The sequence below is a fragment of the Eurosta solidaginis genome, chromosome 3 (genome assembly GCF_040869045.1).
Source record: "Eurosta solidaginis isolate ZX-2024a chromosome 3, ASM4086904v1, whole genome shotgun sequence".
Classification (NCBI taxonomy): domain Eukaryota; kingdom Metazoa; phylum Arthropoda; class Insecta; order Diptera; family Tephritidae; genus Eurosta; species Eurosta solidaginis.
In genome coordinates, this window is record NC_090321.1 from 68,259,632 (window position 1) to 68,285,490 (window position 25,859).

The following is a 25,859-nucleotide window of genomic DNA, read 5'->3' on the forward strand; positions in this document are numbered from 1 at the left end:
CTCCAATTTCCGCACGGAAGAAGGGGTTGTATGACCTAGAACGTTCAATGTAGTTACATCAAAACCTTCGGGAAGTCTTATCGCCACAAGAAGAAGTAACGACTGAAGCAATTAGAACGCACGTGCCACTGGTATTCATAAAAGCTTGTTTTTCTAAGAAAAATTGCTCATATCAAATTTTTTACGAGATCGTCGGGCTGGTAGTGAGCGCACTGTCCGCCAAATGATACCATCACCAATAATAACCCCAAAAGCTTTAGGAAATACCTTTCTCGCTACGAGAATAAGGAGAAGTCAGTATCCGCTCATGTTGCAATATTTACCTCTCATATCCCCTCAAGAGAGCAAGGGGGTAGGGAACTAATAGGAGAAAATAGTGTTTCTTGTTGGGGGTTCTAAGGTATTATTTGATCTTACTAACTATGGCATCGAACTACTTTTTATAAACATTTATTTGGGTATCAGGGCAGTTTTTAGGTTCCGCTGGCAATTTGCCTTCTGCTTCTGGAGAGGTGGGACTCGAAGCGAACGCTGGACTGATAACGCCGCATGCCAGAGCGGAGCTATTAAGGCCTGTCATCTGTCAATGCTAATGGGAGCTTTAGATGGGCACTGTCTAATGGTATAAAAACAATACGCCTCAATAATCTGGATTGCTCAGCTATGTTAGCTTATGGAGGACGATGGGGTAGATTCTTTCAGCCACTTTATGCCCAGCTCTCCGGCCAAGGTAGGAGGGGGCGTAAATATCTCGGCCAAGCTTATGGTACTCTCCGGAGGCTACATTCAAGCTCGATGTCTGCCTGAATTATAACCTTATCGTGTCTACATAGCGATTTGATAAATGACTTAAAGACACAGAGTTGTCAGTATTTCTTTTTACGAGATTTCGCCAACTTGTCGCTTTAAAGTCGCTAAAATCGAAAATTTTGGTTTATGTATAGCCAGCTAAGTCGCCAACGAAAATGCGATGAAAATTCAAATTTAAAATCGCCAATACTGACAGGCTTGGAAAGCCAGTATCCCCCTTAGAAAGTGTCGTAACACAACGGACCAAAAAAAGTGTCCATGTGGGTTATTCCTTATCTAGGAAGCAGAGCCAACCAAACCAACGATCCACCACTCAGCGCATTTCTTGTGTGAAACAATTGTATGTGTGTATGTTCCTTTGCTAAATCATGGGTAAACGCTTGTATCTAACGAGTACTTAAGTACTCATGTAAGAGAACTCAAAACTGGGCAGTTTCGGACACCCGAAACAGAAAGGCAAGAATTAACACGTACACAGTTGTTGACATTTGTTGTATGAAATGAGACAGAGTGTTACTGTAGCGATGCTCCTATGGAGAATGAGCTTGCAAATATGAGCACAGTTATTAATGAACTAACAGCAGAAGGAAGGTAAAAAAAGACGAACATTATAATTAAAAACTTTTATACGGCATCAGTCTAACAAAATTTCTTACAACAAAATAGAGGACTGTAAGCTTATGATAGAGTTCATTGCCTTTTAGCATAGTCATAATCATGTTTTCATTGTTGCAGCGATAAGGACACTCCCAGAAGGTTTGGGGAGTGTTATCGATGTTCATGGTCGTTTGTGGGATATAATGTCCGGTACGTTCCGGTAAAAAACACCATTGAGGTACACCTACGACCATATCGGGAGCGTTTTGATTGAACCTTCTAAGCCATCCGCCCCACTAGTTCCATGGAACTTGGGATCGCCAGAGCCTCTACTGCTAAAGAAACAAGATTCGCCACGGGTAGGTGAGGTTGTCATTAGGGTTGAGGAAGTTATAGATTGCTCTGTCAATCCCTTGGTGGGGTTTATCATTGATTGTTGTTTAACAGCGTATGTGGTTAAGACCGCTCACATACCTAGTCATTCCTTCTTTGCGATAAAAGACGCCAATATCGTACACCCAGGGAGATTACCAGAAACCATCCAATCTTCGCTTGACATCGTCTACTAGAAGTTGCAGCTTTTACATCTCTAAGCAGCAAGTAGAAAATTCTTTGAGTATACCATGAAATCTACAGAGAGAGACTGGTTATAGGTTCGAAAAGAAAATTTCTCAGATTTTCGACGTTGCCAGATTGTTTATAGATATTCATCAGTCATGATACAAATCCAAGTTGTATATTTTGTAAAAGCGTGTATCCTTTGCGTCTTTAAAACACATTCTTACCTATCGATGCTGGAAGAAGCAAAAGCAATTGCACTAAAATATGAGCGCCGATCTCTTTATACGACGCTTTCGATAAGAATATTGTCAATAAATCAATGATATGGACTTTTGACATTCACCAAACAAAGTGCCTCCAACTTACATATAAATACTCTTATGTCTATTTAAACATACTGCATACAAATGCACATTAGACGGTATTAAAAATAAAAGTTTTCTCTTCTTTTCGAAAATTTTTTTCAAAAAGTGGTCTCGAGACAGACCTTTAAAAAAACTATTCATTGTAAGGGAGGCTAAAAAGAAAGGGTGAAGTTAAGGGAGCGAGTTGGGGACAGAGAGAAAAAGAGGTAAAAAGAGCGGAACGGAGATAGGAAGATGGAAACGCAATTGGAACGGAAGCTAAACAGTGGCGAGAGAGGGACAGCGGCAGGGAAGGGTAGAGGGACAAAGGAAGTGAGAAGGAGAGATGAAGGAACACGATTGAGAGAGAGGAGCAGAGGGTGAGGTAGAGGAAAAGAGTTAGGGATAAATAGAAGGAGAGGAAGAAGGCGTATGGAGAGATGGAGTTTGAGAGAGGGAAAAAAAGAGAGATATTAAAATACAGTTAGGAGAAGGGAGAGAGAGAGAAAGGGGGTAAAGAGGAGAGAGTGATTATTAATCATGCGCTATAACTAAATAAAATGGATTTTTAAAATAAATAAGATTATAATACAAAAGGAATTGTATCTAATATAGCTGTAGAATTCACGTTAGAGAACGTGGCTTCAATACGGTACTCAAAATCAATGAGGTTCTTACTTCAGTGGATAATGGCAAAAAACCCCAGGGTGATAGACTTCGTAGACTAGTTAATGTTGAGCGAATGAACGAAAACGTCCCGATCATGAAAGTACTCCTATTGACGCCCATTTCTGGATGCACAGGAAGGTGGACACCTCCACTGGGTTGGAAGGGAGAGCCGGGTGAAAACTGGATCTCCCTCGGTGCCCTCAATTAGTATAGAAGCGCCAATTAATGATGATGATGATCTCTACATTACCACATTTTTTTTTTTTTGTTTTCAAAACTCTCTTAGAGTTGTAACGCAATCGTTTGATGTAGAAGCTTAGAACGTAAGCGTAATCTTTAGAAATGACATGCTAAGACTCCAGCTATAAGGGAGAAGCAGAAAATGTCAGACCTGGAAGCAGCAAGTGGCAAAGGTGCTTGAAAGCTTCTAGTATTTGCCAAGAGGCCCGAGTTATTTTATAACATAGCTCCTGCCCCTAAATTCCAACCTTCGCTAACGCTAAAAGTCCATCGTCAAAAAGTATGCAAAAATTTAGTACCATATGGCCACAAGGAATAACAGTCTAAATCCTCTACTTTTACATAGGACTTAGGTGGTTATTCCCTATGACAACATGGTATTAAAAGTTAAATGCGTTTCTGCGCACTTGATACTGTTAAGAGATTTTTGGCGATGGAGTCTTACGTTAGCGATTAGGTCCTCGCAAACCGGCCAGTTCAACCTAGCCTGTCAAGAAACAGAAACCGATAAAACGTCACAATAAAATCGTTGACACATCAGTAACCCGGCTATAACCAACTGATAACTCAACGATAGTAGTTCGCGCGAGGATAATAATTCTTTGCCGATAATTAAACAATAGCTTGTCGATGTCGGTTATTGTAGATTAGATGCCGATGAAGCGCTTCTCAAAAAGCCCGATATTATTTGTTTTTGGTAACGTTGTCTTTGTTGTGGTTTTACTTTAACTGCTGGGCCTAGAGCTCGCTCAGCTTAAAAAAAAATTTGCTTCTACCCGTAAGTAAGAGTACACATCGAACTTCACGGATACTTGGTACTCACTGCTCTTATTTATATCGATACGGTCTAACACATTCAAGTAGTACTAAATAAGGAATATACTTTTAAGGAAATGCACAGCCATGCTTGTGGTTGTTACGGTAAAAGTACGCAGTCAATTTAAGTAAGGATCTATTTATTCACCCATGTCCAGGGCCGAAGGAAACAAACTCTGTTTCGCTTAAGAGTTTCGACTTGCTTAAATTACATGAATACACACACTCACACATATGTATGTATGTATGTATGTGCATTTGATAGCTGTGAAATGATGCAAAGCTGCTTAAAAAATAAATATTTTGTAAAGACATTGCAGCGACAAAGCTTCTGGCTTTCAGCGTCGGCGACTGCTTGTTGCCCGCCTCTGCCTCGCAGCATTTCTTCCATGTTGTCACCGCTGCTGGCAACCTCAATTGTCTGTAAGCAATTGTGTTCTTGCTGTTGTTATTATCCAGCCTTTTCGCATTGCGTTGCGTATGCAAATTGGTTGCGGCATTGTCATAAAATACAACAAACAACAACAACGAACAACAATCATCATCAAGCAACAACATCAATAATGTCAACACAATAATGTATTCGATTGATTGCTGTTTTTGCTTTTAATGTTGTTGCTGTTGTTGTTGTATTGTAATAAATATGTTTTATTATGTTTTTGCTACTTACCGATCAATAATGACAGGATCTGATGGTGTCTCATTGCGGTTGCCACAACTTTTTTTATCACAACAGCGACTGTAAGCAAAAAACAAGTAGAGGAGAATGAAAAGTGTAAGTGTAAGAGTTGATGAGCAGCGAATGTGAAAAAAAATGGAAAATAAAAATATCGTCAATTGTTAAAATTAATTCTTTTAAGTCAGAAATTAATGAACTGCGAATGTTATAAATGCAAATATATTAATTTGTAAGTACACATGTATACGTATTTAAATTTACGAATGTACCAACATACAATTGCGAGCACTAAAATAGCAGTGAAATTTTTTAGCAAATTAAATCAATGATTTTAATCTTTAGCAAATAACTTTGATGAATTGTGTAATTGAAACTGCAAACCAAACTCAAAAATATTTTCTAAAAAATTCGAAAATTATAGTATCTACTGTTGAAAAATTTTAATGAAAATTTTGAATTTTTTATTTTAATTTTTAATTTTTTTTTTTCAGTAATCAGTTTTGTGGCCCAGTGAATTTTAGTTCAACCCTCAACTCTCTAAATACGCATTGATTTTTGAAAATTTTTTTTGTGTGGATGAAAATCTAAAAAAACCTAAGACATTTTTTTTTCAATAATAGATTCTTTCTCTGAGACCCAATAATTCAAAATGCTTACCCAAAAAAATATAAAATTTTAAATAAAAAATAGAAATTTTTATTAAAATTTTTCGACACTTCTCGAATTTTTTTTTCAATACGTTTTCAGTTTAGTTGGCATGGTTTCTGTTTCACAATCCCTTGCAGTTTTTTCTAAATATAACGAAAACAACCAAGGGAAGCAAAAACTTAATAAAACCTGCTAAGAATTTTCAATGCTATTTTACAGTTCACAACTGTAAATGAAATTAAATATACACTCGCCTTATATCAAATAGCATGCATTGTGCGTACATACATATTAAATAATTTGCGACATTATTTATTTTGTTTTTTAGTTCTAAAGTATTTGAATTTTTTAACAATTTTTTTCAATAAAAAAATGTTTAAATTTATTGAAATTTCATTGTTTTCTCCCCCTTGCTCCAACCATCCATCGCTACTGTGACTCTGAGATCCCTCTAGAAGCGGTGGCATAGAAAAGTGTAGGCTGTACGCACAGTGCTGAAGCTAGCTGTACTGTTCACGGAGGGGTGTCATAAGGTCAAAGGCCATAACGTCAATTGCCCTTATGACGACTTCAAATTGGCCATAGAAGGTCAATTGATGTTATAACAATTGAATCTTTGACCATTCTGCTTTTCTAAAGGCGCCATAAAGGCAACTCATATGTATGTTATTAAGTGGCCATAAGGTCAACTATTTTGTTTCGCACTCCAAGTTTTATTTCATTTCACGACTGGTGAGCTTAGAGCTACTTTTTGTGTTTCGTTATTGAAAACTTTCGCCTGCGCCATTTTTTTCTATATCTGGGCCCGTATTATGTTTTTCGGCAAGTGATTAAAAACCAATCAAACGATAACTGTGCATTTGTCAAACTCTTTCTAAAAACTATAATAAGTTATATATCTAACGAGCGCTTTTTGCCGCTAATTTCCATATGTGATTCATCCCATCCACAATTTCAGAGCTCTCAAAACGTAACACGGGCCCAGATTAAAATTTTCTCCGTCGAGGATTTCTTTGAAATTAAAAGAAATTATTCAATTGAAGATTTAATGAAAATTTGGAATAAACAAAGTGTTGTTTGACCTTATGACCATTTTAAGTGTCCACACGACCTATTGATTTTATGACCGTTGACCTTATGTCACCACACTACTACTCAAATGGCCTGCACTCAAGTTAGTCCCAGTTATTGTTGCATTTGCAAATGCTATGTATTTTGCCACTTAGCCTATGGGTGGGGTGAACGCTGCTGCGCTATGCTTAACATTGATAACCTTCTCCTCCCTAAACATTTTTGCATACGCCCTTTTTTGTGTAGTTGTACGCCAAACAATCACCCTACAGTTAAGGATGAGCTTGACAGTCGCCGTAAATATCCGATGAGAGAGCGATACGCTAGGCGCCACATGTACCCCAACACTCTTTTGCATGCGTACAGTACCGGGAAGCTTACTTCGGTATCTCCTCCATACAAAGTTTCCCGAACAGTTTGCTTTCTGATATGATTTCTAGGTACCTTATTTCCTCTGTAGGGTTAACCCTTCTAGTTTGGAAATAGTCCATTCGTCGGACGCCTATGAATGTATAATTCGAAGCACTTGATCATTCAGAGAACCAATCGTTGGCAGCCATTTACCATTAATAATAACAGAAATATCATCTTCATTCTAGAGAGTTTGACTGGTCCGTCGTCAAACCACATTGCTGAAAGTTTCGTCAATGTCTACGAGATCACCTACGCAACGGTAGGATCTACGCATCTTTTTCGACACATTGATTTTAGGTTTTCAGCTTCCCTCTCTGTAAGTTTTACGCAAATATGAAGAGGGGATTCGCTGGTTAGGTCATGTTATGCGAATGGATGACACCGCAGTATGGAAGCAGGGACCTGCACTGAGTTGGGAGGGGCACATGGAGGAAGAGTTTAGCTCCATTGGTAACGTCAGTTATCGCGAAAGAGGGATTGCTGACGTGACTTGTTACGAAACGACAAAAATCGCTTTGACGATTAAGCTCTAATAAATGATGACGACGCCTCTTCCTGCCTCGCCTAATTCTAGTATCATATGACTGCTGCCCTCAGATCTTCTCATTCGGAGGTGCGTCAAATACAGCCTATATGCCAAGACGTTTTTCCAAGCTTCTTTTACTATATATCCTGCACTTCATTTATTATCTTATGAGGCAGCGCTGAGCCTTCAACGTAGGCCGATACACGCGAAGTACCTTTCAGTCATGTATTGGCATATTCGGGTTTTGAAGCTGCAGAAAGATAAACTTTATCTCAGGGTGCTTACCCTGTTCTTTGTTGTCGGGGGGATGAGCGCTCAATTCACCACCTCAAACTGGGCATATTATTGCACCCTATCAACTCAATCTTATTGTACTGTACCATGGCACTGATTTGAAAGGTTCTGATCTTTTCACTAAAATCCTTCCTTTCCACAGATCTCTAACTTTCGATAGAAATCCGCCAAAGGCATCACACGAGCAACTAGCACAACAGTCATTGACTATTTCGTCGCATTATTTACCTTCGCGGGGAAAGCTGCAGCCTCTATTTCATCTCCCTTTAACTTACCAACAACTTCGTCCGCTCTCCTCCCTATAGTTGGCAAATTGCCACTATTACCCAGCTCTTTCTGACTTGCAGCTTTTGAGGTAGCTCCTTACTCGACATTGCGGTCATTTTCTCTTCTAGCTTTAGGCTTATATATCGCCTGCGTAACGGCCATGTAACTGGGTTATTATATTGTTTTGTGTTCTCTATTTCGTCTGAAGCCTCTCCCTCAGCATATTGGTTGCGGTATGAGAGGTATGTTACGGAAAAGTTCTTATTAGCGAACTGCCATTAACCATCAATCAAGTGAAGTTGAGCTGCTAAGAGACTTATTACGTAGCAATAATGTTGTTCCGATTAACACCGATATCAACACTGGATAAGTACTTCGAAAACCCTAATGAGCCAAGATCGAAATACTTTCGCCTAATTTTGCTAAAAGCTGGACAGTCAAGCAGAAAGTGTTTTGATGACTCTACTTCGTCATCCTCCGTGCAGTTGCAGCAAGATTGAGATGTACCACATGGACTTGTTGTTGTTGTTGTAGCGATAAGGTTGCTCCCCGAAGGCTTTGGGGAGTGTTATCGATGTGATGGTCCTTTGCCGGATACAGATCCGGTACGCTCCGGTACCAAAGCACCATTAAGGCGCTAGCCCGACCATCTCGGGAACGATTTATGTGGCCGCATTAAACCTTCAGACCTTTCCCTCCCACCCCACACCAAGTTCCATGAGGAGCTTGGGGTCGCCAGAGCCTCGTCTGTTAGTGAAACAGGATTAGCCGCGGATAGGTGAGGTTGATAATTGGGTTTGGAGAAGCTATATATTGCGCTGGCAACCTGAAGGGTTGCGCTACACAGCCACTTGAATCTGGTATTTTAGTCACCTCTTACGACAGGCATACCTACCGCGGGTATATTCTGATACCCTAACCCGCTGGGGTTCAATATGGACTCATATTGAACAATGACTCGTCAAAACCTAAATCACTATTTATAGCCGCTCCCTAACTTTCGACTCTATTTCCCCTTCTCCTTGTTTTCGTTATAAACGACGGAGTTATTCGTCATGGTCTGACAAGGAGAGTCCAGTCGTCTAATGGTGAATGTCTGGACAAATGTCTACGTGTCACACATCACTTGCTTGGTAAATCCACCCGATATCGGGAAAGCTCCGCTCAAATTCAGCTGAATATACACCCTGACCCATAACATCCTGGGTTTGGAGATTGAAGGTTCTTTGTTCCCGGCATAGCACCGCAATACTACTTCTACACAGAACGGTGTAGATGCAGGCCTCTAGGCCGCTAACTCACATAGTCGGGCGCTATAGAGTGACACCAGTGACAAGCTGTCTGCTAAAAGACTATTTCAGCGCAAGCTGCAATCCTGAAAATTGAGAGAATATTCTCACCGTAGGCATGCATGTCGTTTGAGAAGAATTAAATCCTTAAACCTGAAGTTTCGAGAGGTCAAATAATAATAATAGTTCCTGAGATAGTGGGATGTTTGTACGGAAGTTGAACGGATTCAATGCGGCAAGGAACTGCCCATATCCGTTGCACTACCTAAGCCTTTGGGGAGTGCTTTTGCGGTTAAAACAACAATGTTCATCTGTTTCACGTCTCAGCAAGATTTTCTGCAAGTGTGAGGACATCATATAAGTTAGAAAGTGCTAACCGACGATCACAACACTTCAAGGTTTAAAGGGTCGCTGTCCGAGTTTTATGGTTGGTTTCAACATAAGACACCGATAATCCTTTTTTGAGCACTTTCATGAGTCGATAACTCAACGTGCTTAAAGAATTGCAGTTTTCTCTTATGTCTTTCGTATACCTTTGTGTCTTTTTGTATGTATGTGTGTATGTAAAAAGGCATGAATACGTACGTAATCCAATGCTACCCCAATGTATATCTTCAAATCCGGTGAAAAGTCAATAATGGCGGGTACATCGCTGTCGCCATTTAGTTGACTTTATGAAACTGACTAAACGAGCCTTTGCGGAACGATGTATTTGCTTTTTACCTTTGCATCATTTTTGTTGTTATTTTATTGTGGAGGAAAAAAGTTGAGGGAGTAACAGATTTTGGGAGGCAGTTTATCGGCAACAATTGGCTGCATTGCCAAACACGTGTGAATGTGTTTGTGTTGGTAGGCTTTGTGCGTAAAATTTTAGTACCCTTGCGTATATTTCGAATACCCTGTAGGAAATGAGTTAAAAATTTTGCTTGTAATTGCATGAATAGTGAATTCAAACTGAACTAACTCTCATTGTGTGAATCGCAATATTTTGAGAAAAAATACAAAAACAGGTCAGAAAACCCTGAAAAGATGGTATCCCGGATCTATATTATATTTCGAAATAAGTTAGCCAGTACATTTGAAAAGCTTTCACCATAAAGCCACTGTTCCGATCTTCATGCAATATTGGAGGAACGTATTGTGTCGACCTTTCCACGCAAGGGATTCATACGTTGGCTTTAGTATCGTGTGGGTGAGCGCTCAATCGACCACCTCAAACCTTGCTTAGGCGATTTGGAACAACAGCCCCAAAAATTCGCGATAATGTTGCACTCTATAACTTTTACCACATTATACCACCCCACTAAATCGAATCTAAACCTGAAAATAAGAAACTTATCTCCACCTTTCGACTGACATAAGTGCTTGATCGCTTCCTCCACCAAACCGCACCTCCTACATCTGCTATCACTAACTAGGCCTAGTTTGAGAGCTTGTGACGCCAGAAGTCAGTGTCCAGTCAGAATGTCCTTCGTGAGCTTTTAGGCCTCTCTTTTTAATGATAAGAGTAACTTTTTTTAGACTGAGGTTATAAGACCTGCATACGATCTTCGACACTTTGCTGCTCCGCGCTTAGGCTTACACCTTTCCTGCTTGGTCGATCATATGCAACTCTTCTTCGCCTTCGCTTCGTTAATCTCACACAATGGAACGTCTACGGTGCAAGCTTCGAGGGATGTGCCTTTTTTAAATAGACACAAATTATAACTCCGCAAGTGGACTTATTCACGATGTCACTGGCATAACTAAAAACTCATTTTTATTGTAATCACAAAAATATTCATAAATAAGTAAGGAAGGCTAAGTTCGGGTGTAACCGAATATTACATACTCAGCTGCCAAATTACAGCTTACAAAGCTTTTGAATTACCTTATTTTAAAAGTGGGCGGTGCCACGTCCATTGTCCAAAGTTTTACTAATTTTCTATTATGCGTCATAAGTTCAACCCACTTACTAAGTTTCGTCGCTTTATCCGTCTTCGGTAATAAATTATCACACTTTTTCTGTTTTTCGAAATTTTCGATATCGAAAAAGTGGGCGTGGTTATAGTCCTATTTCTTTCAAGAACGTACATACCAAACTTCATTAAAATACCTCAAAATTTACTCAAGTTATCGTGTTTACGGACAGACGGACGGACATGCCTAAATGAATTTCTTTTTTCGACCAGATCATTTTGATATATAGAAGTCTATATCTTTCTCGATTAGTTTATGCCGTTACGGGGTACCGTTATGCGAACAAAATGAATATACTCTTGGAGCTCTCCTCAGCTGAGTATAAAAACGAGATGCAAAAGAATAGAAGTCAGTGGACCACTAGGTTGAAATGGCTGTTCCGTGAGGAACTCATATGGGCTCAATGAGTGGGCACCAAATGTAAACTTAAAATTATAATTGTTGTTTCAAATAGAACAAAGTGGAAACCTTACCAAACGGATATCCTTTCTAAATGAGGTGAGTTCTTTTTAGCGGGGAATATGTCTAAAATAAACTTATCATACGAGTTGATGTGGGTGTACTTCTTCAGCCTACTTCAAATTATATTTATACGAGCTTTTTTACACTCAGCTGAGCAGAGCTCACAGAGTATATTAATTTTGTTCGCATAACGGTACCGCGTATCAGCATAAATTAATCGAGATAGATATAGACTTATATATATATAATGATCTGGGCGAAAAAAAAATTCATTTAGCCACGTCCGTCCGTCCGTCCGTCTCTCCGTAAATACGATAACTTGAGTAAATTTTGACGTATCTTAATGAAATTTGGTATGTAAGTTCCTGGGCACTCATCTCAGATCGCTGTTTAAAATTAACGAAATCGGAATATAACCACGGCCACTTTTTCGATATCGAAAATTTTGAAAAACACAAAAAGGCGATAAAGGGATGAAACTTGGTAGCTGGGTTGACCTCATGACGCAGAAAAGAAAACTTTTAAAAATTTGGACAATGGGAGTGGCCCGCCCACTTTTAAAAAGAAGGTAATTTAAAAGTTTTGCAAGCTGAAATTTGGCAGTCGTTGAAGATATCATGATGAAATTTGGCAGGAGCGTTACTCCTTTTACCATATGTATGCTTAATAAAAATTAGCAAAATCGGATGACGAACACGCCCACTTTAAAAAAAGATTTTTTGTAAGTCAAATTTTAACAAAAAATTTAATATCTATCCAGTATAAAAGTAAATTGTGTCAACATTCGACTCCAGTAAAGATATGGTGCAACAAAATACAAAGATAAAAGAAAATTTCAAAATGGGCGTAACTCCACCCTTTTTCATTTAATTTGTCTATAATACTTTTATTGCCATAAGTCGAACAAAAATTTATCAATCCATGTGAAATTTGGTAAGAGCATTGGTTCCATGATGATAACTGTTTTCTGTGAAAATGGGCGAAATCGGTTGAAGCCACGCCCAGTTTTTATACACAGTCGACCGTCTGTCCTTCCGCTCGGCCGTTAACACGATAACTTCAGCAAAAATCGATATATCTTTACTAAACTTAGTTCGCGTACTTATCGGAACTCACTTTGTCTTGGCATAAAAAATGGCCGAAATCCGACTATGACCACGCCCACTTTTTCGATATCGGAAATTCCGAAAAATGAAAAAAAATGCCGTAATGCTGTACCAAATATGAAAAAGCGATGAAACATGGTAATTGTATTCGTTTATTGACGCAAAATATAACTTTAGAAAAAACTTTGTAAAATGGGTGTGACACCTACCATATTAAGTAGAAGAAAATGAAAAAGTTCTGCAGGGCGAAATCAAAAGCCCTTGGAATCATGGCAGGAATACTGTTCGTGGTATTACATATATAAATAAATTAGCGGTATCCAACAGATGATGTTCTGGGTCACCCTGGTCCACATTTTGGTCGATATCTTAAAACCCTCATTAATACCTTTAATTTGATACCCACATCGTACAAACACATTCTAGAGTCACCCCTAGTCCACCTTTATGCCGATATCTCGAAAAGGCGTACACCTATAGAACTAAGGCCCACTGCTATTTAAAATACTCATTAACACCTTTCGTTTGATACCCATATCGTAAAAGCACATTCTAGAGCCACCCCTGTTCCACCTTTATGGCGATATCCCGAAATTGCGTCCACCTATAGAACTATGGCCCACTCCCTTTTAAAATACTCTTTAATACCTTTGATACCAATGTCATACAAACACATTCCAGGGTCATCCTAGGTTCATTTTCCTACATGGTGATTTTCCCTTATTTTGTCTCCAAAGCTCCCAGCTGAGTATGTAATGTTCGGTTACACTCGAACTTAGCCTTCCTTACTTGTTTTATATTTATCTTAAAATCGTTTAGGTATGTACATCTCTTCACTATATATTTCTTATCTTATACAGCGCATTATTTGGAGATTACGAATGGGATAAGATTATTGTTCAGCCCCATACATGAAAGTTATGAAGTTTTCGGCACAACCGAAGACAGTCCCGTCCTTACTTGTTTTTATTTGCATATACCACATACCTTCCCTACAGGGTACATATGATTAAATAGATATAAAATGGTTGGTGGCATCGTCAAACGATAACGACGCCATTGTTGTTTGTTTCATATCATTACAATTGATAATACGCCAACACCCCCTGCGTACGCCAATACAATAAGCCACCCGTACAACATACCCATTAGGCAAACAACCACCCACATTTTCATCTTAGGACACTCAATTAAGATATGCTCGGGTGGTTATTCTTTTGTCCAAAAGATTTTTCTATTTGTATAGGTGTGTTTGTATGTATGCATACAAGTTTTTTTTGCAACATTCTTCTTTCTTTAATAAAATCGAGCGAAGCTTTCAGCCTGCTTTCCTTGCTTTAAGAAGCTTCACTCAAGCAAGATTGGTGGAAGTCGATTGAAGATGCAAAGTTTCTTATGAATCAAGAACTCAACTCAGCTCAATTCCATCATTGGTAACAGTACAAAGAGATGGTGAGAAGTAGCATTTGAATGAGACTCCTGAAGATTTAAGCACCCTTAAAGTGAGAAAAAATTCTAAAGGGTGACAATTCAATTTACAGGAAAAAAATCACACAAAAAGTACGAAGAAAATTGAAAAACAAATATATTAAGCTTAAAGCGTGAAGAAACAGACCGATGAAAAGCGTTTCCAAATTTGCATTTTCTTTGCTTTCAACAGACAAAGCTAAGCAAATCATACAAATATTTTCTTTTTTAGAGTGGAACAGCCGAACGGAGAAGGAAATAAACAAAAAATTATAGCAAACAGAAAAAGTATGCAAAAAAAGCATAATAAAAATAGTAAAAGCTTGAAAATACAAAGGCGAAAAGCTGAATTTCTAAGCTCTGGGGAATTGTGATTCTTCACCGCGGGGATTACTAGGCATACTTTAACACATACACTCACCAAATAAGCGCACAAAGCAGCTAACCAACTCCGTGGAGCAGAGTGGGTTAACGTCTAAGCCGACAACAACAACAGCAGCAGCAGCAGCTTAACTAGCAAATTGGCATTTCGAAGGTGTGGATTAAGTGGAAATTATGCAATGAAATACTTTGCATTTTCAACAATGACTATTATTGGCAACTAAACAAATAAATTTCTATGTTCTTCAAAGGCGCACAGGCACACACAGGGTTAAACGTTTAGTAAGAGAATTATGTATATTAACTTGTGGTTGCTTTGCTGTTGCTGGGAGCTCGTTCGTAGGTAAACCCTATTTACCTACCTAGGCAGATATACTACCATAGATACTTATGCGCTTATAAGCAAATACTTAAGTCAGTTTTCTTTGTACGTATTTGAGTTCATCAATGAACTACGAATTTCGTTAGTGATTTACAAGAATTTTGTGTTTACATTCGTTCGTATTCGTATGATTTGTTAATTCGGCCAATTGGCACTTAGAATCACCGCAAATACAAAGATCTTTTTCAAATGAAGTAAAACTGTCGGTTCGGTGAAATTTTGTGTGCGATTCCCTTTGCCCGTGATTTGCGGTTATTTTGCTATTATATTGTAGAATATAGGTTAGGAAGTTGAGTTTGAAGTGTCCATTGTGGACAAGACTCACTGGGAAACAGGGAATCCCTATAATGACCCTGACTCAGAGGTCTGGTCCACGGAGGGATCGAAATTGAATGACTGAAGAACGGGAGCTGACGTCTATGGGCCGAACTTCAAGATATCGATACCATAGTAGAGAATGTCTGCGGAGAGTCTCAACATCGAAGACAGTCGGACAGCCAGGCCACCCTGCGATCCTACATAGTTGCATCTAAGCTAGTGGATGACTGCACTGAAAGCCTTAATGAACTGGGAGCCAAAAACAAGGTTTTGTTAGGATGGGTTCCCGGACATCACGGGCATGAAGGTAATGAACATGCATATTACCTAGCACAGCAGGGTGATATAGCAGAATTCTGTGGTCCAGAGCCCTTTTGCGGACTTACAAAATTACACACCAGGGGAACTCAGGCGTCACTGGATTAACTGCCCAGGGTAAATACAGGCCAAACTGTTTATACTACCGGCAACGAAAGTATAAGCCAAACTCATTAATATAAGCAGGAAGGATCTAAGAACTCTCACTGGGTACTATACGGGACACTGTGGTCTACGATATCACCTAAGTAAGTTATATCTATTCGATACCCAAATTTGTCGTTTTTGTGAGCTGGAGGATGAACGCCGGTTCACATTCTCTGCGAATACGTCGCTCTGGCTAGTCAGAGCCTCTCCCATCTAGATGTTGTGACTCTTAATCCCTATGTGTTATGGAGTAAAAAGCCTGAAGAGGTACTTAGATACATCAAAAGCACAACCACGGCGGCCGCCAAGTTTTAAAATAACTTTGGAATAATCTATAAGTTCTCTGGGACTTAGCTTAATATATGCCTCAAGATCTGGCAACTCTGCCGTCCCTAGTAGCTGGAGCCTTGACGCCTCCCGTGCTCAAGCGTTTCTTTTTGCAGCTTCCTACATCTGCTGTTACTAACGAGACCTAACTTATGAGCATAAGACGCCAAAAGTAAGCGTCCACTCCTTTCCCGCTTTATGGATCATAGGCAACTTCTTCTTTTGATTTCACCCAAACGATTTAAAGTCTAACGTCGATTCATCGAGTGCTGCCTCCTTTGCCAACTCATCGGTCTTTTCGTTACCTTCAATTCCGTTATGATTGGGAACTCAGTATAGATGTATGGTCCGGACTGTGGGAAGTCTCTTCTTTGTATTCCTGAGCCCTGCTTGATGAAGTACTGTGTGAGATTATTGCCTTGGGCGCTGCCTGCGCTTTCAGTATATATATAGACGCGACTGTAGCTTAAGCACGTTTGCTCCAGAATTTCTGCTGCTTTCTTCACGGCTACAATTTCTGTATGAAAGACATTGCAGTGATCTGACAGCTTGTAGGATCTACTTATTTCTGGATCGACACAGGATACAGCAAATCCGATAATGATAGGAAAACCAAAAACAATGTTTCTTCCTCCGCATCAATAGATTACGCGGCTGATGTGGATTAGCACTCCTTTATTGAGTTTCTAGAAAAGACATACGATGTCTTTCCCCGCCATGAAGAAAAAAAATCATGCCTCACGACTTTAAAGCCAGGGCCGGGTCTATAGTCTCACAGTCGAGAAATTCAGTATCCACTATGTGAGATCTAACTGTGCGGCTGGCAATATTGTCATCTGCTCTACCTGCTTTCAGCAACGACGGGCAGAGTACCAGGATGTGTTCACCCCACGATATCAAAATATTGACACCGACCACTACCTTGTGGCAGCCACGTTATGCATACACTTCTTTGCAGCGGGGAAAATCCACGCAGTTGTACAAGGAAACTGGCGTCGAGAAGACAGGGGATGATTATTTCATTCGGCTATCGGAATCTGAAACAGAAAGCGTTGTATTGGAGCGTCGTTCTGAAGTTTTTGTTTCCTTGTATGTTGTGGCAGCGAACTGCACTCAAGTGGCTCAATGAAAGTACGCCAATCCTGTTCAAGCATTCACACCGCGTGGGACCGCTGCTAGGTGTTACGTCAGGGCGGGAGGAGCGACTGCTTCTCAGCCGCATTTCTTTGTGCTCCCCTTCGGCATGCTTCAACCGTGTCATAACTATAAAAGTAATTTTGCTTACAGCGGTCCAAGAAACTTTATGTGTATGCACATAAGGAGAACTAAATTCCTCCTGGATATATTCTCACCTAAAACTCGATGTAAAGAGAGTTTTTCGTTATGAAAATGAGGCCAATGAAACATTATTTTCTGTGTCTTTGTATTTGATGGGACAGGGTGGACAGAAAAAATCCTGGGATATCCTACGCTTGTTTAAATACTCCTTAAAAGTGGCCGTGCTCACTCAATATCTGCTTTAGGTGGTAAAGTTGTTCGCCATGCTTCCACTCAGACAAATTCGCTATATTCCGATCTTACGTGAAGTTCCAGCATCATTTCCGATGTTGAGCATTATTCGCAAAAGGGCTCCACTAATTTTAGAAACTTTATATCCCACCGCCATCAAGTGCTGTGGATTATTCCAGGTAAGGCTTTGCATTTATTTGATAATTGCCGATAGTAACAACTAACACATCCACAGTCCGCTTTAACTCTCCATATAATCGCTCAAATCTCAATCAGTTTCTTTTAAAACTGTTCTGTAATTTCAGACTTGTATTGCCACAATCAAGAGATGCGGCCAACCTTTTCAACAGGGAGGTGTTACACGGCCGTCTCTCCATATCCGTTCCCATATAGGCCAGCCATTCTTTTATTCTTCATACGTCGTCATTACATAATGCTTGGAGCAGATGAAAGTTCTCGGCCACTGCTACGACGACAATATCATCTGCATAGCCGACAATTTGTATCCCTCTGGGAGGGTCGATCTCTAGCTCATATTAATACCCATTGCATTCCATAGCGCGGGCCCTAGGCCAAATACCTAAGGGACACCGTCGATGATGTTCTGCTTTTTGGTTCTTCATCCGTATCAGAAAATAGTACTCTGTTGCGAAATTAGCCACCAATTATTCTGCGCAGGTAAGCAGGTGCGGTGAAGTTTTGTTGCACTGTCACTATCTGCATCCAGTTCGTAGTGTTTAAAGCATTTCCAATATTCAAAGTATTCAGTACACAGATCTTCCTTTAACTATGACTTCCAGTTATGGCTTCACGTTCTATATTGACAACTGTTTGTATTGCACCTATCGTGAATATTGATTTTCGAAACTCAAACTAATTATATGCCACACAAACCACCTGTGGCTTTCAGGGGCATACCCTGACTCTCACTTGCAATACGCTAGAGGATAGGTGCTCGGGCATCAGGGACATGAAGTTTGTTATTATGTGGACTCGCAAAGGCAAAGACTTGTAAACCCATAGGGATTCAATGGGTTGATAACACAAAGTATTAGAGCTTTATAGCTTCCGTAACACAATTGTCAACCTCACCTACGCGAGGGGAATCCTTTTACAAATATGAATGTCACATACACATATTTAGCAGGCGAAGCTCTGGCTACCATAAGTTCCTCATGGAACCAGGGAGTGGGGGCGGTATTGCCTAAAAGGTTTAATGTGGTCATATTAACCGTTACCGAAATGGTCGCGCTAGCACCTTAATGGTGCTTGCTACCGGAACGTACCGGATATACATACAGCAAAGGACCATCAGCATCGATAACAGTCCCCAAAACCTTCGGGGAGTGTCTTTATCGTTAATACATACACAACAACAACAACAACAGGAAAACACTAAGTTACTGGAGAAAAACGCAGGCAAATCTTCACTGAACATAGCAAACAAAAAATATCTCAGCAAAAAAGTGGGAGGGACAGTTTTTAACCCGAACTCCCCTTTCTATAGAAATGTCAAACAAATAAACATATCAAAGATTGAACAAAAGATAAAATTTACATGGCTGTAATTGTCATTGAGTAGCAACTTACCTGCACATAACCTCATGTGTTAACAGAACTCGACACATTTCTGGATTTTTATCTTGTCCTTCGTAAATGATCGCCTAGAAATTTATAATAAGGGGACATTAGAAATTACATACAATATGTGTAACGGTAAGTTGTCATTAACGTAATTATTTATACATAATTGTCAACTTAACTACGAGTAAGTAACAAATGAACTTACAACTACATACAAGAATTGTACAACTTAATTTAGGAATAATTTGTGTAGAGAATAACTAGAAAAAAAGAGAAACATATGAGTGGGCGAATGAATTGGCGACTGAACGAACATTTAACAAATGACAAAAGGTATGCACATTCGTCATAATCAACGGTTACAGGGACTGGTCAATATTTATTTTATGCACGGGTAGTGAACACATACCACATACATTTGTATATACCCAGCAGCAAATCGTTATAGTTCCGAACTAGTTCCGAACTATCAATAAAAACGTACATGCGCTTGCGCTGCTAACTGGCGAATGTTAGCAACTGCCGGTAATGCAGTGTTAGTTCTAATCAAATATTCACAATAGTCCCATAGTACAAATAAATTAATTTGTGTGCTCAGAATCGTTTATTTTTAACAAATGATTTTAATAAAATTCTAGAAGACGTTGTCCTGCCCTAAATTTGGCCTATCTGCATACATTTGAATAAGTTTTTTCCGTCTGACTCTGTCCTCCCCCCTCTGCACCTTTTCCTAATCCGTTTATTCACTCCTCCCTCCGTCTTTTTCGCTTCATCTATCTCCATCTTCGTCTCATTCTATATCTTTCTCTATCTCCTTCTCTCTTTTCTCTTCTCTCAATTTCTTCTCATTCTTCTGCATTCCTTATTGCCTGTCCCAGAGGGTGGTATGTATTTTATTCCAGTCCCAGTCCCAGTCCCACTCCGAGTCTCAGTACCAGTCCGTCTCTGGATAATATATTACTCTGTACTAAAGCACTCATCAACAGCTTTCATTTGATATTCATATTGTATAAGCCCCCTCAGAACCGCCCCCCTCCCCTCCCAACCGCTCGGCGGGCCTGGTGATGTGCTATACTTGATATCATTCGCTATAATATTTTTTAATGATAAGCAGGTTGTTTAATTAAACACCAAGCAATTACACGGAAGTATATCCGCACCACCTGAAAATATGATTGCCACTGCGTATACGTAATATTTTATTATTAATTATAAACAAATACAAAAAATTGCAATAAAATAATATTGCGACTATGAACTGAGATATAACCTATCCTATGTTTCAAGTTAGATCAAACTACACACGAGGTGCAAAACAAATTCAAAATCGGTTCAGTAGTTTAGGAGTCCATCGCGGCCGAAAAGGTTGTGACACGTGTTTTTTATATATTAAGATATATATTTCTCCAACTTAGGGCCGTTTACACCATCTCCAGTTAAGTTGGATTTTACCTGGAGGATATCGATCTATCAGATAGCTTCATTTGACATTTCCGCTTTGACCAGCAAAGGGTGGCTAAACAACGGTTAAATCGAAAATTGTAAATATTTTGTACAACAAATCGCAAAAATCTATTGTGAATGCACAAAAATTAGCCAAACAGTTGACTTTTGCTTACATTTTTTCCTTCGATTTACTGAGACGCGAAGCTGCAGTTAGTATGGAGAGAACGAAAATGTCTATTTGATATTAGAGAAAAATTACAAAGTTTACAAACGGCAATGGTTACTAGGACATGTTTCTGAATTTCACTTCTTCATCAGCTAGCTTCTCGGGAGTTGAGCACTGAACTCGAAATCTCCAACATTCATACTTTATACAATTGTAAGATGCCTTTATCCACTCAGCCATATGAATTCCCAGCTGCTCGCTTTGCAATTGGTCTCTAAGTATTTCCTTTTTGTTGCTATTTCTTTATACAATGTAAGGTACATACCAATTATATATGGTTTTATCCTATCCTTAAATACAGATATGAATATTGATATAATAGTGAACATCGGAAGTACTGCTTATAAAAGCACTGCTATAAACTCAATATTGCTAAGCTTTCGATAGCGCGCCTATAAGTATTCCACACAATTAGGATTAAAAACATAAAGAATTAGTATGTACCTAATGGTGTATAAAGAAACAGCAACAAAAAGGCAATACTTAGAGACCAAATGCAAAGCGAATAGCTGGGAATTCATATGGCTGAGTGGATAAAGGCATCTTACATTTGTAATAAAGTGTGAATGTTGGAGATTTCGAGTTCAATGATCAGCTCCCGAGAAGCTAGATGAAGTGAAATTCAAAAATAATTGTTTAAAACAATAAGAGCATGTCTCGCTAATTAAATACAAAAATTTCTATAACTTATAGATAAGTTACGAACTGAATGAAGGTGGTGAAAACGGTCCTTAAGTATTGTTGGTACAACGATGGCTACCTACTGTCCCGCTCTGCATTGGTTGCGTCTTTTGTGTGATTGTCCGCAGTACTCGGCGTACGGGATTTAGATAGTTTTGGTAGAAATTCAAGGGATGATGGGTATGATGAAAGTGGGACCTTCTCCACTAACCGATCGATTAAGCTGTTATATGTGTTTGCTGTGGATGTTTTCAAACGGAGAAGACGTAGTGTAAGAGTTGGTGATGAGATGATAAGGGTGTTTTGGGTTTGAAACCCATCTAATTTTTCTTTTAATTTTTTTGTCTTAATTTTTTTAGGCCACCGGCCCGGAGTAAGTGGATGCTCGACCGATAGTAGCTATGGCTACGAAAGTCTGACCAAGACTCTAAAAATGGTACCACGGGAGGCAGATAGCCCGCGGAGCCTGCTCCGTTTCTACTCATTGAGGTACGCCCTTCGTGAATATCGTGATAGCTTGAAGTTGATATCCCAATGCGGTAAGAGTTGGTTGGCTCGAATGTGGTATTCATTGCCACCGGATGGTATGACCCATAGATTGGAAGAGGTGTTAGATATACCACCAACCCCACCAGGGTGATGCGAGTAAACGGGTAACCGAGCCTTGGGTGCTGCTAAGACCTGCATGTGCATTGGTGCATCGTAAGGTTAGACCGACGACGGTATGTACTTAATTAAAATCGATTATTTCAGTGTCCTGCCCTGGATCTTATTAGTACCAGTTCGGAGGTAGTCATTAAACCTGTAGTGCGAAACTGGTACTTTGCGTGACTGTCTTCCATATTCACTGCAGTGTAAATAAGTACGTATGTAGATTTTATTTGCCTGTTTTCTTAGTAAAAATGAGGTCAGCGTATTTAACATTATCATAACGTAGATCTTTTTGTCCAACAATACTCGTACCAAAAAGCGATATAGTATCCTTTGTATTGTATCAAGAAAATTATAGCTGCAACATATTTGCATAGAATAATGGAATAGAAGCTCGTCCTAAAAATCTCTTCGGAGGTTATCGCGCCTTACATTTATTTATTTTAATAGAATAATGCTTTGATTCAATATTGTGGATAAATATTTAAAAGCAGTATATAAGGATATATGTATATATCTATGTAGCTGTTTTGAACTAGGAATATGTTTCATGCACTGTGACTTTAGGTCTATTGTACCCTATTTTCCTTACAGCACTCAATGCAGATCTAAATCCTTCAGTAAGGCCCTTCCACGGGCTGAGGTACTGTATGCGCTCATTTAGTGTTCAAGGTAAGCCAAGATGATTCTCTCTTTTTCAGGCGATGGTTTCGCATTCGAGAAGAATGTGCTCAGCAGCCTCATCCGAAGTGCCGAGATATACGATTTCCAAAGCTTAGCAGCGTACTCTATAAATATGAAGTCGAAGATGTGTCCAATATACTTGACTTCGGTTGCAGTGTCCACTTACCTCCTTCGAAAGCTCTTGGTCTTAGGAAAAAAAAATTAATAATACGAGACGGAATATACCCGGAGGAGATTTTCCCTAATGCCCTAGACGTACAATTCAGTCCCTTATGTTCAGCAGTGACATTATTAATGGTTTAATAGATTGCGCAGTTTTGATGGATCAAATACACTTTCAAATGGGATTCTTCGATTTTTATTACCCCTTTCACTCTGTTCCTGTTTGATCAAATTATCTTTATTTTCATTCTATTAATAGGGCTATAAATTAACTTGATATAATCTACACCTGGCAGCCGCCGTGGTGTGATGGTAGCATGCTTCGCCTACCATACCGAAGATCCTGGGTTCACGCCCGGGCGAAGCAACATCAAAAATTTTAGAAACAAAGTTGTTCAATTAGAAGAAAATAGTTCTAAGCGGGGTCGCCTCTCGGCAGTATTTGGCAAGCACTCCGAGTATATATCTGCCATGAAAAGCTCTCAGTGAAAACTCTCCTGTCTTGCAGATGCCGTTCGGAGTTGGCATAAAACAAGTAGGTCCCGTCCCGCCAATTTGCAGGAAAAATTAAAAGGAGCACGACGCAAAGTGGAAGAGAAGCTCGGTCTGAAATCTCTTCAGAGGTTATCGCGCCTTACATTTATTCTATTTAATCACAAAAATTCTAGATCTCGACTTTGCAATCCGAGAGCTCTCTTCGCCACTAGACTACTTCATTTTAAGTATGTATAAGTAATAAATCATATATTTTTCCTCTATACCGCAGGTAAATAAATACTCCACAACCACAAAAGCAATGTGAGCAAATGAGAGTAGAAATACCTACGCACAGGTGTACACAGCAGCTAAGAGCGCAGATAACATTACTCACACATTTATATAGAAGACAACAGCATGGGTTGTAGTAGAAGAGAGAGGTAAATAAATAAATTATTGAGAATGCTGTTCGCAAAAAGTCAATACCCTGGGAGAAATAGGTGACGGATGAATCTGAGAGGATAACAGTGGCGTAGTCCAAGCGATGGCCAATCAGTTTGATTTTAAAACGTTGTTTCAGTTGTGAAGCTCTACTACCAGAGTAGTGCTGCAAATAAAAAAAATTTTATAAAGAAAATTTGAGTGTAAATATTTATTCGACAGTTTAGTGATCCGAAAAGCAGATGAAAAAGCAGATGAACTGGCTAAAAAGGGCGTATACTTTGAAGCTTGCCCCGTAGACGTCCCAAATAGACTGGGCGAGATTAAGCTAAGGCGAGACGTGCATATGATCGACCAAGCGGGAGAGGCGTGGGTTCAAACGCGGGGCTGAAAAGTGTCGAAGATTATGTGTAGGTCTTACAACCTTAGACTAACAAACTTGCCTCTCTAATTAAAAAGAGAGGACTGTAGAATCATAACGGGTATTCTGACTGGACGCCACTGCCTTCTGGCGTCAAATGCCTTTAAATTAAGCTTGGTCAGTGATAACAGATGTAGGTAGGAACGATGGAGTACGTTCTGTGCTCGTACCCTGCGATTGGCAGGCTAAGACCCCAGCTATTAGGAGTGATACAGCAGTCAGATCTAGATGCAGCAAATAGCTTATGTCCTAGAAAGTTTCTAGTATTTGCCAAGAGGACGGAGTTATTTTATAACATAGGTCCTGGTTTTTGATAGAGTTTTTCAGTTTGGTCGTTAAAACAAACTTCTGGTAACACTATGGACTCATTCAGTCTATGTGAGGTCCTCATGGGCCGTCCAGTTCAACCTAATCTAAGCGATCCGAATGATAAATGGAACTAGAATTATTGAGAATTCCTTAAAATTCGCAACAATATCGCAAGGTACACAAATAAGTTTAGATGACGTTTCTTCTCATATTTCCGCCCCCCTTTCTTTATCTAGATCTTTTAAATCTCCGCTCTTACTTTGATGTAGTAGAAACGCCACAAAGCTTTTTGCACAAAATGTCGGTTACGCGCTTTTGCACTTTCTAACTAATGCTATGAGTAATGAAATAACTTTATTTATCTTGCAGTAAACTGTAATCACGTATGTATGTATGGCAAAACGAATATTTTATTTGTTGAAGGCACTAATTATATGGGACGCTAAAGTTGGTCAACAGAGTACAACAACACAAAAATATCATTACAGATATCACTAACTAACTATTAAAGAGCGTTTACATAGTGCGATATTTGTTGTGTGATTAAATGATAAGAACGTTGGAACTAAGCAAAACTATACGCTAAGACAACATCGCTTCTACAACAACAACAACCACAAATAAAACGTATGAATGTATAATCAAATGTGTTTAAATGCATTCAAAGGACACTGAAGGATCGCTCATTGTTTATTAAGAGAGCTGTCAAAAACGATTGATAGCGCTAGAACGGAGCCAACCGAACTAATTCGGAAATAGTTGTGTTGTACAAAAGAAAACAAGAAACACAAAAACAAATGCGCGTAAACTTGTAAATGTGAAAGGACTCGTTTTTAAATTGTGCCATATGCACTAACAAGTTGTTATCCTTGAATATATATGACGTACATATCTATTGTATTACATAAATATGAACTAAACAACAACAAAAACTCGTTAGTTAGGTGAGTGATTAGCTATAAAACCACAAGTGTCGAATATACCAAACAAGCGGAGGTGAAGCAGCGGCACAGCACTCGAGAAACACCATTCTGGCACAATTTTTAACGCGCGCGCGCTCAACCTTTTTTTACATTGTTTGTATGTATGTTGTTGTTGTTGTTTGTTTCATTCAAGTATATGCGCTTCATCCCTCTAACATTTGTTTGTATGCATGTGTGTGTTTATAAATAAATA

At 39.3% G+C, this 25,859-nt stretch overlaps 1 protein-coding gene across 6 annotated transcripts in view; it reads right to left on the reverse strand.

The window, feature by feature from the left end:
- kn (EBF transcription factor knot) overlaps nt 1–25,859 on the reverse strand; it is a 205,771-nt gene that overhangs the window by 78,710 nt on the left and 101,202 nt on the right. For all 6 annotated transcript variants that reach the window (XR_010951480.1, XR_010951479.1, XR_010951478.1 and 3 more), the window contains exons 4-5: nt 19,192–19,265; nt 4,708–4,776 (exon numbers count right to left, since the gene is read on the reverse strand). Coding sequence is in view for 2 of the 6 variants with exons in the window: in XM_067777531.1 (XP_067633632.1) it covers nt 4,708–4,776; nt 19,192–19,265 (143 nt within the window). In the remaining 4 variants the exon portion in view is untranslated. The remainder of the gene's footprint in view (nt 1–4,707; nt 4,777–19,191; nt 19,266–25,859) is intronic.